Raw genomic sequence first — 19778 nt, forward strand, 5'->3', positions numbered from 1 at the left:
TTATAATAAAGTATTTATCGAAGAGATTAATGAATTTATCTGAATTTTTTTACTATAAATATTTTTTTTTGTTTAAAATTTTATCAATTATTCATTTTTTATTGTTTTACACAAACTTATATATGCTTTAATTAATGCTGAGGCTCTAAACTAAATTTTGAATTCTGAAAAAATTTTTTTTTTTAGAAAATTGTAAAAATGCTATGTAAAAATGGTACTACAAAAATAGCACTCTAATTGTATTTTTATTGTATTGTATTTTACTATAATTGTATTTAAATTTCACACACACAACTCTCTATTGGGCTCTCTATGCAAAATGTTTGATGAGTAAGCAAACAAATATACAAAAATGTAGCTACAGCTTAAAAAAGTTTAAATCGCAATCAACTCCAAATCTGATAATGTGAGATATTTTTTGTTGGCACCAAATTCGGGTCATCGTTGAAATTGTTACAAATTTAATTTTATGAAGATGAATTACATAGGTGATAATATTTGTCTGTTGGAAAATTGCCAAAGAGATGTGTTCTGAATAAGGATAGACACATTTTTTGTTCAAATAGATTTTATCTTTGGTTGGGTTTTATTTTATAAAAAAAGAAAAGGAAGTGATATGCTGTAATGATGATATTGGTTGTAAAATTTTTAATGTGTACTTAATTGGAAAAACTTTACAATTATTATTTTGAAAATTTGCTCTTAAATTTCATTCCTGACAAGTGTTGAACGACATTACGCTTCAACCACAATTTACCTATATTTTTCACATTTATAATTGAGTATTTCATACATTTAGTAAAATTTCTTTTAAAAAACTTTATGATACAGTAGTTTTGCCAATAAAAGAATATCTTGGGCGTAAAAGTAAGAGACACCTTATTGGTTAATTTATGAAAAAAACTTTTGAATTCTGTTTTCTTTACAATACGCAAAGTTTTTCACTATTTTTTTTTTTATTTTTTTACTCTAATACTCTCGAAGGAAGATGTCACATTTAATTTATTATTTATTATTTTTATTAAAATATATTTTTATTTTAATATGAAATTTATAAGAAAACACAAGAAAAAAAAACAGGTTTCACAAAATTGAGTAATTAGCAGGATAAGAAAAAAGTTGCGCAAAAAGACTTTAGGTCATTGCAAATATTCTAAAAGACTTTTTGAGAATGTTACAGGATGAACTTTTAAAATAGGCAATTTAAGAACAAATTTATTAAAAGAAAATAAATAATAATCAAGCTTCAAAGTTTTTTTTTAAATATGACGTACTTCATTTATTTTTGCACTATTTGACATCAATCTTCTTACGAGAGCAATGCCTTTGCGTAACATTTTGAGAAAATAGAAGAGAAAAAATTGAGTATGCAATAAAGAACAAAACTATTTTTGTTTCACAAGACTGTTATTAGGACAAAGTAATTTTATGTCTTTTAGTATGAAGAAGAGACAGCATAAAAAGTCTCTATAATTTATAAGGATGGCATTCTTAGAAAACCGGATGTAATTTAAACAATGCAGAAATATACATTATTACATAAAGTTTTCTTTCAATAGAAAACAACGACATTAAACTTTAAAAATTCAAGATGAATCGTATATACAACCTTTATCTACCTATATAGAGTTATAAGCACGCATATAAATTTTTTATACACAAACGTGTAAATAACACACGGAATCAACAATCTTATAGAAGTTTCGTAGAGCAACGCAAGGCATTAAAGACAAATGTAGGTCAATGATACAAATAGGAAGCAACCTACGATAACGACGAGTCTTGCAACTATGTGAATAATATGTGAAAATTTTTCGCTTATATTATCAATTTTTATGATTTAAAATATGTTTAATGATGGCATGGCATCACGTAAAACTGCATTCATAGAAGGATATAAAAAAACTAAATAGAAGAACATTTTATAATAAAACATTAGAAATGTCTTCTCAAAAGATAATATTAAATAAAAGAAAAACAAAATGAACTACATTGGCGTTGTTCATCGCTTTTATCGACATAAACTTATTTTTCCAACTCTTCGGGCATTTTCCGTAATTTCAAAAAATATTTCTGCTTGACTTGAATGCAGTTAAACAATCTATCATTGTTGTCCATTGCTATATGATGTTGAATAAATGCCTTTTTCTCTTATTAAGATAAATAAACGTAGGTTTTCGAATAAAATTCTTTTTATTTCCAAGCCCTTTATGTGAATAAAAGTGACGGAATTTTCCATATGCAAAAGTACGTCTTCATCACAATTGAACACATTTTTTTTATCTTATATCTGACAGACGAGCTTGAAAAAAGTGACGAAACGAAAACAAAGGACAAAAACGTTCTTCCATTTCCTTCTTATGATCAACGCCCAAGAGAATGAAAAGATTTTTTTCATCCATTCTTTTCTTCGTTGTCGTCTATTTTTCATCTAGAGATGAGAAGTGTTATATTTCATGAAATTTTACATTGTGGCGTCTGATATACTTATTTCTTGGTTTGACACAAGGATTCACTTCCCTTTGATGATATGTCGCCTTATGTTTTGAAGGTTTTTTTTTTGTAAGAACGACACAATGACAGCAACACAAATATTTTGACGACGAAAAATTGAATAAAGTGACATGTTTGTTCAAAACATTTGCTAAATTTCAGTAACTTTTTAGATAAGTTTTTCCTGTCTAAAAAGCAAATTCGTGTGACAAAAATGACAAAAAGCGTAACAAAAGAATTCTAATGGCGACGAAATATGTAAAGCAGGAGAATACATGTATAAAAAGTGTAGTGCGACAATTCAAAATATTTTTTCCTGTTGTTGTCGGAAAATAAAAAGCTTCTTCAAATAAATCATCTCTTTGCAAGCTAATTGATGAAATTTTAAAGTTATTTAAATGGAAAACAAGATTATTTTTAGATTTTATAATTTGTTCCTTCAATTACAATACATATTAATTTAATTATTTTTTTTTCTCAATTTTCGTGCATCACATTGTTATAGTCAACTTTTACGATACGATTCAACCAAGACATGTATCAATATTTGGTAAGACATCTTACTTCTTTTCAAATAAAATATTATACTACATAGATACTTATAAAGAAATCCCACATCGTTCATGTAAATATTTTCCTTTTACTTCAAGGAAATAATACTAACTGAGAGCGCACTGCAAGTTGACCTATTTTGAAATTGATGACATGAGCGTTTGTGTCTGCGTTTTGTCATTGTCTATGTCATCAAACTATTTCTTTTTTTTGTTCCAATTCTTTTTATTTTCCTTCTTTTCAAAATTCACTATAAGAATTTGAAAATACAAAGAATGACAAAAAAATCAAGCCAGACAATAAATAAGTTGAATGCCTTTTTTATTCTTCGATTACTTGTCAAAATTGTAATAGAAACTGATATAGAATCAATTACATGAGAAAAAACTGATAGTCTTTGTCGCAAAAATATGGTTAGTTTGTTATTTGTTCAATAGTAGAAAGTTACAGCTTTAGTTAGAAATATTCTCATAAGTCGTGCTTATCCTAAAGTAATCGTCTCGTGTATTTGCTGCTTTAAGGATAAGAGACACGACGGCGACTATTTATCTCCTCAATAGAAAAAAAACTTTAGGAATCGTACTTGTTTATTCCTTGTCGTTAGTTTTTTGTGTATTGTTATGTTACGATAACTTTTCGTTGTTAGATTCAAAAGAAGATGGGGTATGTTGTCTGTCTGTCATTCGATAAGAAGAGAGAAGAAACTTTATAAGATTTGTGTGTGTGAGAAAATTGTACAAATGTAAACATAACCATAATTCAACTTGAAACATTATTAGTTTTTGTATGTGGCGAGAAAAGAGAAGAATTTTAAGCGATTTGCTTTGTACTCCAAGATTTGCACAAGATTTGATTTCATTTCAAACAGATTTTGCTTTGTTTTGTGGTCAAAGTTGTAAGTGAATTTAATTCAATTTACGAGTTCAAACCAACCGAATTGCTTTTCCTCTGAATCCTTCTTGAATGACATAATTGCCTTAGGTTTCTACAAAATTTCACTTCAGTGTAATAAAAATATAAAAAAACTTTTGGGTTGGCGGAACTTTCTCATGCCAACTTTTCACATTGTTACAGTCATCTCAGTAATTATACGGCGTCGAATCAAATTAAAATGTTTAATAAATAAAAAAAGAATGATATTTTGTGACATACTTCGGATTATTATTGCACCAACGGATGTCAAAACTTACATATTCATCATATTCGTATGAAATTTAATTTTTACTTAAGCAACCTATAGTTTATTAACAAATTTGAACAAAACTTTATCGTTTTTATAATGTTTCAATAATTTTACTTCGAATGTTGTTAATATTTTCGCAAACAACGTGTGAAGTCATGATACAATTATACTATTGCTCTCTAGAAGTCCCTTTAGTCTGTTTTGCAAGTTTTGGCTTAAAAGACATTTGAACGCTATCATGGGATTTCATGATGATGTATAATAGAAGAGAGAGTATTTTTTTGATTTTACATACATAATATAACACTATTGTATAACGTAATGCAAATGAAAAGATCAGAGCTCAGAATTAGAAGTTGCAAATTAATTCACTTTATCTTTTGTTTTTTTTTTTTCACATGTACAGTAGCATTGTGTTTGCCGTTTTTATTTTTCAGTAAACAAAAGGCTTGGACAAAATGAGAAGCGAAATTATTTATAAGGATTAACGTATCTACAGATTAGGCATTTTCCATACTTTTAGCTTTAAATTCTTCGAATTTGATTATTTTGTTTGCCTCAATACAACCAACGTTTCATAAAAAAAAGGTTCAATTATTCTAAAAATATCCAGAACATATATAGTTAATTGTTTGTATATTGGCGAGGTAAATGTCTTGTTTTCATAAAATTACATTGTATCGATCTTAAACGATTTTATTAAACAAACGTAAATGCATATACTATAAAAACAAAGAAGGGCGTCTCCATCAACAGCAATCGATTCTGTTTTGTTTGATTCTCCTTTTTTTATTGCTGCTATGTTTGTTTAATCACACAACATGTAAACAACACTTTTTTTTTTAGAAAATTGCTTTTAAATTAAACAAATTTCAATTAATTTATGAATGCATTTTAAAGATAATTGCATTAAAAGTGAAAAACTAATAGACACATTAGCATGAAATGTGAAACCTTACTCTGTCGACGTAATTTTACTTATTTTGTCTGACAATAGACCAATTAAACAACTAAATTCACACCAAACGACGGCACAGAATCGCCATAAAACATGATTAATTAGATGATTGCTCACAACAGTTTTTGAGTATAGGCGAATTGTGATAGTTTATTGTGCAATTGTGATGCATTATGAAATAATATTATAAATAATTAAAAGCACTCCTTTTATATTCCTTTATGTATAGAAACACAAATAGTGTAATATGCGGAATACAGTAAACGGCGCCAAAATTTTGTTTTATTGCTTTTTTATTATTTTACTATGATAACATAATATGTTTTTGCTCTCGTTGACATGACTGACATTTCCTGTTAAATAACAAAACTGAAAACAACAGTTGATTGAAATAAAGAGAAAATGCCAAACTTTGGCCAAAATCGTTGTTGAAGAGAATCGAATTGAAAGTATATTAAGAGAACAGAAATTATAAATAAGCAAAGTAAAAGAAAGGAAAACACGTGAAACATATTACATAACATCTGGAAACATGAAACCTTATCTGCGTGAAAAATATTCTAAAAATAGTAAGGATAAACAACAGTTCAACTTAAATTACAATAAGTAAAAAAGGCAAAGGAATTCCTCGAATTCCTTCAACATGGTCGATGTTACTGATTCACAATAAACTTTTAACAAAGCTAACATTGTTAATGGATCTATTTGTTTATGAGTAATCGTTAATCTCGTTAACTTCATTTAATAAGCTAGATTCTTTTTCGTGAATATTATTGAAATCACTTAACAACGTTATTTTGTGAAACGATATCATTAAGGGAAAATAAAACTTTCAGTAAGTAATACTTATCAATAAGAAATAAAATAGACTATCACATAAAAAGGATAACAGTATTGAACATAAGGGTTAATTACATACCGTCTTGAGGTAAAAAAGTGATCTTAATGAAGATGCAAATAGTTGAAAGTTTATGTCAATTATAAATTTTTTCCCCCTTTCTATAATAATATAACCATCTTTTATACAGTAATTGTAATTATTCTGTGTTAAACCATTGAGTAAAACACTTGATTTCTTTCATATTACATATCTTTACAAATGACCTTGAAAGCATCTTCGTGTCTCTTCATTAAAACAATGTAATTTAACACCAACGTTATTCACTTTGAGTAATTTTAATAATTTCTCTGAGTATGCATGTGACGGAACAACAAAAAAAAAGTAACATAAATTATGCATAATATGTATGTGTATGTCTTTGCTTCCTTTTAGTATAAAATGACGAGCAAAATTTCACCTTTTTCAGGTTCACTAATTAAAAGAAATATGAGCTTGATTTAATTTGTTTCTTTCTCTCTTTATAAAATTATGTGTCTGAATGATTTTCTATAGAGGTACAAATAATGCGTACGCAATTGTAACATTAAACTTTTTTTTTTATATCTTTGGTACATTTCGTTACAGCAAAAGGAAAATGAGGCGACACGTTAATTTTTCACTTTTTTGCACATCATTATCTCAATTTTATTTTTACTCTTTTTATTACAGACTCACAATTTCTTTCTTTTTCCTTTGATTAAAGCTGATTCGCTTGGATGATTTTTAAAAATGAACAAGTATAAACTGAAGTGTAAGAAGAGCAATTTGGATGTGTAGAAAAAAGAATTATTTTTGCCTGCGAGTTAGCGAACAACACGACGAGAAAATTCAACTAACGTGTTATCTAAGTGCGGTGACGTCACATACTGACTGTGTGAATGAATAGTGAAACACAATTATGTCGAGCCTGTTATGAGTGCAGCCAGACAGTTTTTCTTTGTATGTATGTTTGTCTCACAGAGTTTTGAATTTTTCCTCATCTCGTGTATGATAATCTCTCTCACAGCCTCACAAAAATACACTTATATTCCGATGAGCTCACTCTTTACATACACATACAAACAAGAACATTACAACAGCAGCCTAACATTTATATATAAACATAATTTTCCAGAGAAATGAGCACAAGAATATATTGCCAAGGATAATTCAAATTCTCTCGTTTTGCTCTCTCATTTTTATCTGTGTACACAAAACAGTTGGTACGTGTTAAAAAAACAAATGTGCTAACTTTGCTTATCAAATAATTATTTTGATAAGGTTTTCCGCACATTATTTTTGATAATTAAAGCATTTTTAAAACAAGGATTTATTAATTCGTTAACGAAAAGAAGATTTTTATAATTGATAAAATATTTTTTGTCCCATTTTCAATTAATATTTATGTTTAACAAGTAAAATGAAATTTGATATTCGTTCCTACCAAATTTAACAAATATCTTCGACATTTTATTTTTAAAAATTAATTTAAGACAAATTTTCTACGTTTACATATAAACAATTCCAAATAAAAACATACATATACTTATATTCTAAAAATATATCAATTTCAGGATGCTGGAAAAACAACTTAAATTGATTTTATTGTCGACAACCAATTGAGCAAATAAAACGCGGATCGCCAGAGTAAATAAAAGACGAAAAAATGAAACAAAAAATAAATCTAAACAGTTTTCGCTTCATTTGTTTCATTTAACAAAAAACATTTAAAAGAAAGTCAAGTCAATTAGACATTTTGTACCTTGTTAGCTTTTTGTTCATTTTGGAAGACTTTCGTTTATATGTTTCAATTTGGCACTAACTTAATTAAGTTAATTATTTGTATGAAAAAACAATTTACCTTTTGTTCCATAAAATACATGTTCTAACTTTTTTTCTATTTTAAGAGATTTAATCATATTTTTTACTACTGATAACATTTTTCATTTGTGAAAGCAGAAGAGAAATGTAAAGCCTATAAATTGATTCTCATGGACCAAATTTTCTCTTTTAATTTTTTTTTATTATTGTTCTCTTTCGAGAGAGCTTTCACGAATGAAAACAGAGAAAATCTGTTACTAAAATAAGAAACGTCAAAATTTTACAGGGTGTTTCATCGTAAACTGTTATACACGTACAAATGTTGTATATACGTATACAACATACATATATTTCGAGAGGTATGTTTATATGTTATGAAAATAGGGGAAAATAGCACCCTCTCTATACCATGTTTTAAAATAGCTCTATGTGACTGCACAATCCAATCTATGCGCACTTGACAAAAGTTTATTTTAATTTGGGATGCTGTAAATGGAACAAAGTTGTTCATTCTCCCATTTGGACCTTGATACAAGGAGCGACAGTAAAAAAGAGGTATATAGGTCGAGATTCATTGCACGTTTTTACGGTATTTGATGGTGTTCATTTTTTGAATCAGCTGTAAGTTATACCGTACATTTTCTTGCTGTTTGATATTTGACTGTTTTATTGAAAGAACATGCGATAGAGAAGGAATGCTACAGTAAATATTTAATTATAGGAATATTAGATGAGGATCGTAAAGCGTATCTTTTAATTATATCTTATCGTTATCACTTGAATAATTTATTTAATTTAAGTTCTAAATTTAAAGGCTCTCAAAAACATTCTCAGACTGCGACTCGTGTTAATTATATAATCTAAAATTCACCTTGAATGACAATCAACGCCAAACAGACGCCATTTGTCTCCCTTGATATATTGATCTAAATATTAAATTACATCAGCATAAATCGAAAATTGGCTCGAGGCATTTTGTTGTTTTTGTAAAATATTTACTCTATGAGTCTTTCTAATAATTATAAGAAACAACCTCTTTACGGTTTTCTGATGTTTTCTTTAAATAAAGTTAAAGTTAGAAACAAACCGACTTGTTATTATTTATAGTTTTGTTATGATAGAAAATTTTCCTTTATGTGTTTAAGGCAACAACGTTTTCTTGGATATAATTTTGTTTTTATATATTTGTATTTAACTACACGCCAGTTTCGTGTATGTGTATATGAGTTAAAAAAAGTAGTAGCTTATGAATTTGAATCATGTAAAAAAGTAGTTTTAAAGTTTCATACAGATGACGAAAGAAAAATTACAAGCAAATTACAATTGTGAGGTGTTTTTGCATTTTCCCTCCATCTGTGTTTTGTGTACCTTTATGGAAAATGTTTGTACAACGAAATTATTTAAATTAGCAAACTTTTCTTCTATATATTTTTCTTTTCGAAAAAGTCAAAGAATTTTTTAAGAGCAACGAATGAATAAAAGATCAAAAGTTAATCTTGTATGAAAAGGTCAAAGGTATGCACTGTTTTTGTTTAGTATCGTTGAAAATATTTTTTGTCATGTATTATACAGAAAAAGACAGATATTTAATTGACCATCAATTAAAAATTAGGTACAATTCATTTATTTCAAATTTCTCACAATACAAACAAAATCTATTTAGCTTTTGTGCTATACAGCAACTAATGATAGAAATTGATTTTTTTTACTAAAAATCTTTTCTGTTATATTTAATACAGTACCTAATGAAATACACTAAAATCCGTTTTATGTTTCAATTTACATTGAAAAACTATTTTCTGAATATCTATTTTATCATTGGATGGCTGTCTCAATATAAATTTTAGGTAAGAGAAACATACATTTTACATCATCAAGCTTCGTCATCTTGTTCGTTCGAAAAAGGGTTTAAAATTAATTATCTTTTCATCTCTTGTTATAATAATAATCATTATACGTTTTCCAGAGCACATTTAGGCAACATCGAGACACAAGTATTTTTCTATGTTATGATGTTGTAAAGAGATTTTGCTAATCAATTAATTTAGACATAAATTGAGTAATCAAAACATTGGCAAAAGTTTTTATGATGATTTGTATGTAGGGGAAAGTAGATTGAAAGGTCACTAAATCTATATTTCAATCAAAAGACTCTGTTTTGCTATAAATCAATGTTAAATGAGTCGAATAATTGGGCTCGGTAATTAATATTTTTATATAGCTCGTGAGCGTAAATTGTTCAAAGGAATGTTTTACATGGAAAAATATTTTTAAGCTTTTTTTTATCTACAAAATTTCAAGAAATTTTTCACTGTAGAGTATAAGAGCACAAGATCAAGAATTTTTCCATTTTCTATAATAACAATAAAAACAATTGTAGACTAACAAGAAGGTAAGAAACAGATATAATATGCAAGCATGTCAGTATAAAAAGAAAAAAACACTGCCCCTGAGGATACACATATATGCTTGTTCTATATTTTTTCGTTTCACTCAGGAATACTGAAGAGGTTGTTATCCAGTTAAAGTTTACACGGACTGTATTGTTTTATTTTTAAGTTAATCCAGTTTGAAAAAGCAAAATAGAAAATCTCACGTTCTTATACCATAATAACTAAACCATATAATGAAAACAACAAAAAATATCTAACATCGCCTTCGAGTTTTAGTTCGCTTCCATTAAAGTCTTTTTAAACATCATGAATTTGCTTTCAAGGAATAGATATTAACATGTGTAAAATTGACAGGAAAATCAACTGTAGTTCACCTAAGTAATGTTTGTTTGTTTTTTTTTATGAAACAAGATTCTATATGTCTAATGTCTATAATTTTGATCTTGACTACTGATAAATAATCCTGTTTGTGATAATATTTACGTCACTATGAAAACATCAACAACAAATAGAGTTAACATTAATTATAAATATTTTCAAGCATTTTAAATTAATTTTTCAGCACACATACAAGACAAAGGCTCGTTGTTTTATAATGACTAAAATGCAAATTTTAATTTTAAAAAAATTAGTGAATAGATAAATTTGATATCTAAAGTTGACATGTTAAAAATATTTTGTCAAAATGTTATTTAAAATTTAGTCAAAATCAGTTTTTAAGTTAAATTTTGTTTATCATTAAATTTTACGTCAGTTTAATTCGCTGTTCTATTTTTTCTAACTAAAACCTTTGGTCCGTTTTTCGCTAAAAAAACAAACTTTTGTAATACATATATAGAATTCTTCAAGTTTATTAATAACAGCTACCCGTAGAATACATGAAACAATATATTTTGCATCTGTCTTCTACAGTTTTTTAATAGCGTGATATAGGAAAAATTCGTCACATATCTTCCTCTTTTTCATGTACATGTATTTGATTCCGATAAATATCTGATAAGTTAAACGTGTTTTCATACTTGCACAAAACATAAAATATTTTTATATATATATATTTTTTTGCTTCAAAATATTCCAAAATTTTGCCTCATTGTCAAATGTTTTCTCATCGTTTTTTTTTTCATACGTAAATATTTCTTAAGAAGAAAAAATGGCATGATACTTTGCAATGTAATAAAGTACGAGATTTTCATGACTGGCAACAAATTTTATCAGGTTTTATTTTTTCATTTTAGTAAAAGGTGTCTGAGTGATTAAAAACACTTATAGCATTTTTCACAAAATATATCAACAAAAACCTTTGAAAGTTGTAGAATTTAATTTTTGAAGTCTTAAAAAATTTTTTATATAAAAACGTTGGGTTTCTTTGATTCTGTCAAAAGTAAACAAACAAAAAGTTAGAAATGGAGCATAATTAAAATTAATATGAAGCAATAAAAAGTTTGATTTTCCCATTATTATTTGTGTAAACGAAATAAGGAAGCAAAACGCACCACAACGGAAACAGTTAATCATACTAATGGTAGTAATTAGTATATGATAACAAAAACTAAAAAAAAAATTGCGGAAGGCATACTGCTCTAACCACATTATTAAAACAGAATTTATGTACATACATATGTATTTTATATGTATATTTATTATAAACAAATGGAAAATTTAATTTTCTAAATTACGAAAAAAATTTAAAAGAAAGAAGGAGCAAAACACTATTTATTTAGTTAAGTCATTCTTTAAACTCGACGATAAAACAGTTTATTGCTTGATGAAAGATATGCTCTTATTTATTAAAAATGTACCTTTTGTGCTTCTTTATGTATTGTCTCTACAAACAAATCTCACTTAAGACTACTCTACATATTTTTTAATACATTATAATGATAAAATCCAGACATAACATACTAAAATCCTTCCCTTCACGTGATAAGTACCTTTTAGGTTTTTTTTTCATAATACCATTGTTATAACGTTTTGTCGTTTTTGCATGAAAAAATTAACGCTATGAATAGAAATTGGGTTTTATGACTTTTTTCCATTAACATTGTTATAATTACGAGTTTAATGCGGCAAAGGAAGTGACCCCTCTTGTTGAATGAAAAGTTCATCAAAAAACTTTTCATGCATGTTTAAAGTAACATCTGTGTTGCGGCTTTTAAGTTTAAAAATTCTTTACGCTCATCTTTGCATACCTACATATTTTATTATTTCAAAACTTTTTGTGACAGATAATAAAAAAAACAGTAGAAATATTATTATATGCGGCTATACTGGTTTTTTACTTCTGCTTTCCTCGTTGTTTTCTAAAATTGCTTTGCTTGTAGACGGCGACGAGGATAATTTGAATTTTATGGTCTGTTTGAACGTATTAAAATATTGCCTATCATTGCAGAAAATTTAAAATGCGTAATAATGGGTCATAAAAAGTAAAAAAGTTTAAAAAAGAGATGAACACTAAACTGTACTTTATGAAGAGCAAATAGTGCTTTTTTAACTAAATTAAATACTTTTGATGTGATAAAATTGGTAAATCAATATTGAACAATTTTTAATTGTTAGTTAAAACGAATTATATATTTCTCTTATTAATATATGTATACAGTTATATTTTATTTGTAAATAATTTATTCAAAACATTCTAATACCTATCAATTAAAATTTATTTATACGTATTATTATGCCCGAAAAGCAAATTTGTTTATTGTTTTCCCTAATCTACTAAAATAATTAATGTAACAAAATCGCTTTTTATCCTACTTACCTCCAGATCCAAATGTAGTCGTCATTTTGATGTATTTGATGATAATGGCAGTTACTTGCTGATGTAAAACGATAATTAATAGCTATTAAACATTCAAGTATCCACTTTTTTGCTTCTGAAAGTATACATAAATACACAAAAAGGAAATTAGTATTTTAAAACATTCAACACTTGAAAAATTTACTTTAAAACAAATTGTGAGAAACATTAGATGGGAAATCAAAACTTATTCAATTTATAGACTTTATTCAAGTCTAACCAAGAAAAGAACACTTTGAAGGTTCTAACCAAGAAAAGAACACTTTAAAGTTTTTCTTTTCATCATGCAGCATAATGTTGAACGGAGTTGAGTAATTATCAGATCTATCAATTACCTACTTTATCTTTGAAAAAAAAAACTTGTGCATATAAAAGTGTGTGTGTGTTTTAAAATGAAAAACTTTTCTCACTCCCACACATAAAAGTCTTAATTGCCTATATTGCGTCACTTTTTTACAAAACAAAAATGATGACTTTATGATAATTAAATATTCTAAATTTATAGTATTTATACTTTAAAGTAATAACAATAAAATATTTACCATGGAGGACAAAATGTTAAAATTTTTTTTGTGTTAATGTAAAAGAAGGATTAATATAATACAATGTTTAAAATGAAAATTTTTACAGAAGATCAGTTTTTGCAAAAACAATGGGTTGAAGAGTAATGGAGTGTGAAGACTAATGGAAAAGCTGTTAAAAGGTTATCAAAACTGGATGAGAGAGGCATGGAAGCCGCTGTAATTTTTATCTGATTTCATCGCAATAAAACCCATATTCACTGTCAAATTAAATTCCCAACCTTATCAATATTTGTCCATTTAACCTAATATACATGAGTTTCAAGTAGCATGGCAGACAAAATGTGAGAACAAAAACATCAATTTGTGTATTTCCTTCATCTATTTATTTATTTAATCAATAGAAGATGTAGCAGTTGTGTGTCGTCTGTTTATGTCAATATGCTGAGTAGTCATGGTATTTGAATAACTGAAATTATAAACTTTAAATTTGATAAGAATACTTGAGAAAGTTTTGTGAATTTATTTTACTATTAAATGGAAGAAGGAAAACTTTCGAATGGGATCAATTTACTCCTTCTTTTTCTGTCTCGCACTAAATTGTGGTGCAAATTCTTGTGTGTCGTGAATGAATAGAAATACAAACAATGAACAAGTAAATGAGATAATTTGTTATGATGAACACAAAAAGACGTTTTGTGTTAATATTGAGACTAATGAGACCTTAAGAAAGGATAAAACTTTTGAAAACTATTTCAAAGAGACATCTTGAAGAGATACAAAAAGTTAAAACATAACATATGACAACATCTGTCACACAATGATAATTGATTGTTTTTTAAAGAAACTACATAGTTGGAAAGGGTGATGATAAAAGATAATAAATTATATTTTTATGTTTGTAAAATAAATTTTTCAGTTGCATTCACATTTTTATAAAAGGTGAATTTTTCCGTTGGTAATAAATCAATTTATGTCACACACATGCACTTGTTCATTATATATTATGACTGCTTTTATTCTCAGCTTTGCTTAGAATTTTACGGCATAATGGGTGCTTTGTTGCAATTTATAGACTTTATGTATTGTTTCCTTATATTTAAGCGAGAAAAAGCGGCATAATGCGAAATCAGAAATTAATGATCTTAAATAGGGAGGAATTTAGAATTAAAAAAGGAGAAAATATTATTTCACGGTTTTTATGGATAAAAGGGATCTTAAATCACAAAACCATTTTACTAAAAGCTTTACATCTGAAAAAAAGTAAGTATAGATGATTGAAACACATTTATATAATCATAAATATTCATAAATTCGATTTTTTTAATTACCTTGATATTGCTTTATAAATTAAATTTGAGTACTCATATAAAAAACCTTTTTGTATATAAAAAACAAAATCTAATGTACGTCACAAATCTATGAAATACATTTTTTACCCATGTGCACCAAAGCGGGCAAAGTTAAAAAAAAAACTCGTTCGTCATCCACATACGTTTGTAGATTTACTTGCGATTACACAGCATGTGAACCTGACAACTAAACCAAATATTTAATTTACCTTTGAGTAGGTAACAGTAAAAAAAGTGATCTTTGTTTCAATGTCTTGTTTATTGAGCAGTCTTTTGTGGTTGCTGTGATTGTTAAGATCGTTCCTCTAAAAATATCAAGTGTTATAATATTAAAAATATTTAATTGTCAACAAAAGTAAAAGTACATACTCGTAATGGGTTACATAATATATGCCCCTTTAATAATTGTCATCATATTATATGTAATTGTGAAACATCTCTTTACATATTGGGATCGTCAGGGAATTATCAATATTCCTCCAACAATCGTTTATGGAAATCTACGACCAACGATAAAACATCAAAAGTCATTTCAAACAAATATCAATGATTTGTATTGGGAAGCAGTAACTGTTCCATACATTGGAATTTACTTATTGTGTCGTCCAGCATTACTCATAAGAGATTTAAATTTAGTTAAGCGTATATTGATACAAGATCAGGAGTTTTTCAAACATCGTGGAATTTATTGCGATACTCAACAAGATCCTATGTCAATGAACTTATTTTCCGCCACAGATGCCTCACACACAAATCTTCATGCTAAATTGTCACCATTATTTAGCAAGATGATGACAACAAATTTGTTTGAAACAGTTCACCGTGAAGGTCGAAGCTTAATAAATGAATTAGGAAAATATGTAAATGATGTGAAACCAGTTGTGAACTTACATAAACTTTTACATACGCACTTATTGAATGTCATTGGGGGTATATTCCTTGGCTTAAAAATTAATTTATTTGAGAACGACGATGAATCGTTTAAATATTTCAACGAAGATATTGCCCAAAATTTATCTCGTTTCAAACAAGCACAAGCATTTTTGTATCCCGGGTAAGAAAGCACAGGAAAAATTTTCTCTAAAATCAAATATAGTATAAATTTGAATAATTTCAGAACAATGAAAATCACAAAGAAAACACATTTTCCAAGAAATGCACAATCGTTCCTCATGAAATCAGTAGAAAATGCCATGCGAGGCGGCAATGGAATTATTCACGCTCTAACGGCAAATGAAGTTCGTGAATCTGGTAAGATTATTGATTTCATGCTTTTTGTTGTGACCATAACTCATTACCTCATTATTTATAGATACAAATAGACTCTCAAATGCGACGATAGCAGCTCAAATTTTTAGTTTTTATTACATTGGAAACCAAACCTTACATCAGATTGTTATTTCATGTTTAACGGAGTTGCTCAACAATCCAGATACACTCGATAAATTGCTTGTAGAAAACGATACAATACTAAAGAAACATCACGCACAGTTATCTTATGATGCTTTGCAGGAAATGACTTATTTAGACTTGTGTCTCAAAGGCATGTATTTCAATTTATTTACTTTAAATCATTTTTTTTCAACAATTGTAAATTTTCAGAAACTCTTCGTAAATCTCCTCCAACTGCGATCATCACACGAGAATGTACGAAAGACTATATTATTGAAGAATCGGGTCAGACGATTAAAAAGGGCATTAAAGTAATAATACCATTAGCGAGTATTCAAAATGATGATACGTACTTTACGAATCCTAAAGACTTTATGCCAGAGAGATTTTTGGAGGAAAATGAAAAGTTTATTTACGACGCTTATATGCCATATGGAAGCGGATCACGTCAATGTCCTGCAAAACAATTGAGTGAATTGATCGTTAAATGTGCTATTGTTAACGTTATTTCCTCTTTTACTATCCTGATAAACAACGAAAAGGACGACAATCAACCAACAACCATAAACAAACCTCACACTAATGAAACTCTATTGAAAAACGTGATAATTAAACCACGAGTATAGATAAATAATACTTTTTTTTTCAATACATTGCATTTAATATGGTAGGCGTTTAGATTATTTTTTATATCGGTGTATGACACAGTAAATTTAAGTAATTAGTGCAAATAATTTTAATTTAATTATTCTGATTACAAAATATTGATTTTTCGCATCATTTCTCTATCCTTCACTTTAAGCTATACAGTATACTATAGTTTGTTGTTAACATTAAATTGCGTTGCACTCTGGTTAATTTAAATTAGAGTAAGTCAATATTTGTGTTTCGTTTATATAAATGATATTCACAGGCATTTTGCATCGTCATTAAGATTAGGATGCGTCAACATTGTTTGTGTTTGCACAAAGATATTATATTAAATTGAAAACTATTTCCTCATAAATTCCTTTTTCCATTACAATTACGATTGTCATACATTGTGTCACCTACATCTGTTGCTGCCGCCTATTTACAGAGTCTCCTTGTTAATTTATGTACAAATGCCATGCAATAAACTACACCTGTTTGCTTATTTTCACGAATTCACTGTATACAAACGATATAACAAATAAATTAAATCAACCAGTTTACAACATTTTGTGATGCTCGCAGCAATATACAACGAATTATTTTAATGAATATCAATTTGATGCAGCATTAAGGCAGTTTCATCGCTAAATGTAAACAACGTTAAGAAGGATGTCTGTGGGTTGAGATGTTGTTTATTTGCGTGTGTCAGTAATAATCCTTAAAACTTTTTTCATATTTGTTGTATTTTAAAAAAATTAACTTATTATTTTTTTTTATTGCAGAAGCTGCAAAACACAAAAAGGAAGAGTTTATTGAAGATGTCAGCAAAATCCATCTTTACTTTTATGGAGAATCATGTTTCATTTTTTCTGTTAAGAAGATCTCATACAACGAACAAATGTCGCATATTTCTTGCGAAGCAAAAATAAAAATGAAATCCCTCAGTAGTACAAAAAAATTTACTCTTGGTGAATTCTTTGCTCCTTTTTATTCCATGTTGATCATTTTTCATCATTTTTCCATTCTTGACAACCATTTATAAATATTTGAACTTATTGTTAAATAAATAGTTTCTTATAAGATATAAATTCTTCGCATCTACTCCTTATTTTCTGCATTAAAAAATATAGAATATACCTACGTTTTAGAATACAAAAATTGTACAAGAAAAAAAAACGTTAATACGTTTTTGTTTTTGAATTTAATACGCTGTCTAAAGGTCGAAACTATCACAATTATTATTTAAATTAAAGTTTATTTGTCGTAAACATGTCACTTTGTAGCGTTAAGCTGTTTTTATAAACATTGTAAAAGTTGAATGAGAAATAATAGACTCACAGGGATATTTTTTTTTGTTATTTTTCTATCAGTTTTAAGATCTCAGTTTGTCTAAAATATTTCAAAATGTTATTTGAACTATTGTATAACATCAACAAATTTTCAAAGGAAAAAAATTACAAAAAAATGCTCAAACAGCAAACATAATATTTTTGTGAATAAAAATATTGTACAACATTAACAACACATGCTCATCCATATTTTGTTGACGATAATGATTGCTTTCACACAACTCAGAAATTACTGCAACACGTGATCTGATTAATGCGATCCTTAATACTGCGTCGCTGGACTTAATTGGAGGATGAAAGACATCTTTATTCGAGTATGAGTAATCATTTTGACAGAAGATTTCCGTTTCTCTTATGTTATGTCAATTAAATTATGGAAAGAACAAAACAGAGAATGGATACGTCATAAAACGGGCATAAAATGAAAGAAAATAATAAATAATTTATGAAATCAAGGGAACTATTGTAGAGGAAGAAAATAAACAAATCACGTAACTCGTAAAATATATCAGGAAATGTTTGACGCTGATGCGTTTCATCAATTTTATCCAGGATTTTGCTGAGAGATCATAAAGTATATTTTTGTGTATAGACAAGAGTAAAACTATAAACATAATTCATAATAGATAGATGAAAAAGTTGTGTACGTCAAAAGTTTTTTCAAGAAAATTCTCTTGAACTTTTATTTTGACCAGATGTTCGTATTCAAAATGTGTTTGACCCTCTGTACAACAGATGAAAAAGTTGTTTGATGGTCACTGATCAAATGACAATTAAATTTTCGCCCAATATATTAGGTATTCACATTATTAAAAAAAAAAATAAATAAATTTATTAATTCATATGTCAGTTTCTTCTCATTCTCATCATCAATCACTTTTTTTGTCGATCATTCTTTTTTGTCTTCCTTTAATAAATTTTAATAGAATTTTTAAAAAATTACATTCCATAGACATAATTTTAAAGTTTTATGAAACAAGACCAAGCATATATTTAAACAAAAACTAAACGAAAATACGGAAAAATTAATTAAAACGCCGTCAATTAAATTTTTTGTCCTTATGTTTTGTAAACGAAGCGAATGATTTTTCAATTTTGTTTGTGTTTCTCTGATATCTTTTATTGAAAATATGAAGGATTCATGCAAAACTCAAAAAATCTTTTCAAATCATAAACTTTTACAACTTCTAAGTTATTTTTTTTTATAAATTCTGATTTGCATTCAAAGGCGTATTGTTAAATATGTTCATTAAAATAAAGAATAACTAATAATCAAAACTTTTTTTACAGAAGTCTCTCTAATTTTTTTCTCTCTGAACATATATTTACAATACTTTTAAACCTAAAGACAGAAAAATGAACACTAATGTCATTTAAAAGAAATCTTTAAGAGTTAAAGCCATAACAGGAACTTTTCTGATTGAGAAATTAAATACGTGATACTTGAAATTGAGGAAGAAGAAAATTTTTGGTTT

At 27.4% G+C, this 19778-nt stretch overlaps 2 protein-coding genes across 2 annotated transcripts in view; one reads left to right on the plus strand and one right to left on the minus strand.

The window, feature by feature from the left end:
* Positions 1–19778, minus strand: part of LOC134832477 (uncharacterized) — a 51841-nt gene that overhangs the window by 17069 nt on the left and 14994 nt on the right. The window contains 1 exon segment of the mRNA XM_063846507.1: positions 13018–13132. Within this exon segment, the coding sequence (XP_063702577.1) occupies positions 13018–13042 (25 nt within the window). The 5' untranslated portion in view covers positions 13043–13132.
* LOC134832478 (probable cytochrome P450 6d5) lies at positions 15304–16947 on the plus strand. The gene is made up of 4 exons (XM_063846508.1): positions 15304–15983; positions 16047–16180; positions 16242–16472; positions 16532–16947. The coding sequence occupies exons 1-4, from the start codon at positions 15304–15306 to the stop codon at positions 16945–16947; spliced, it is 1461 nt and encodes a 486-aa protein (XP_063702578.1).

This window comes from Culicoides brevitarsis, chromosome 2 (assembly GCF_036172545.1).
Source record: "Culicoides brevitarsis isolate CSIRO-B50_1 chromosome 2, AGI_CSIRO_Cbre_v1, whole genome shotgun sequence".
Taxonomy (NCBI): domain Eukaryota; kingdom Metazoa; phylum Arthropoda; class Insecta; order Diptera; family Ceratopogonidae; genus Culicoides; species Culicoides brevitarsis.

Coding starts and splice junctions, on each gene's coding strand:
- LOC134832478 (XM_063846508.1), top strand. CDS start 15,304: ATGGGTTACATAATATATGCCCCTTTAATAATTGTCATCATATTATAT. Junction 15,984..16,046: donor CAAGCATTTTTGTATCCCGG/GTAAGAAAGCAC, acceptor GAATAATTTCAG/AACAATGAAAATCACAAAGA. Junction 16,473..16,531: donor TTTAGACTTGTGTCTCAAAG/GCATGTATTTCA, acceptor GTAAATTTTCAG/AAACTCTTCGTAAATCTCCT.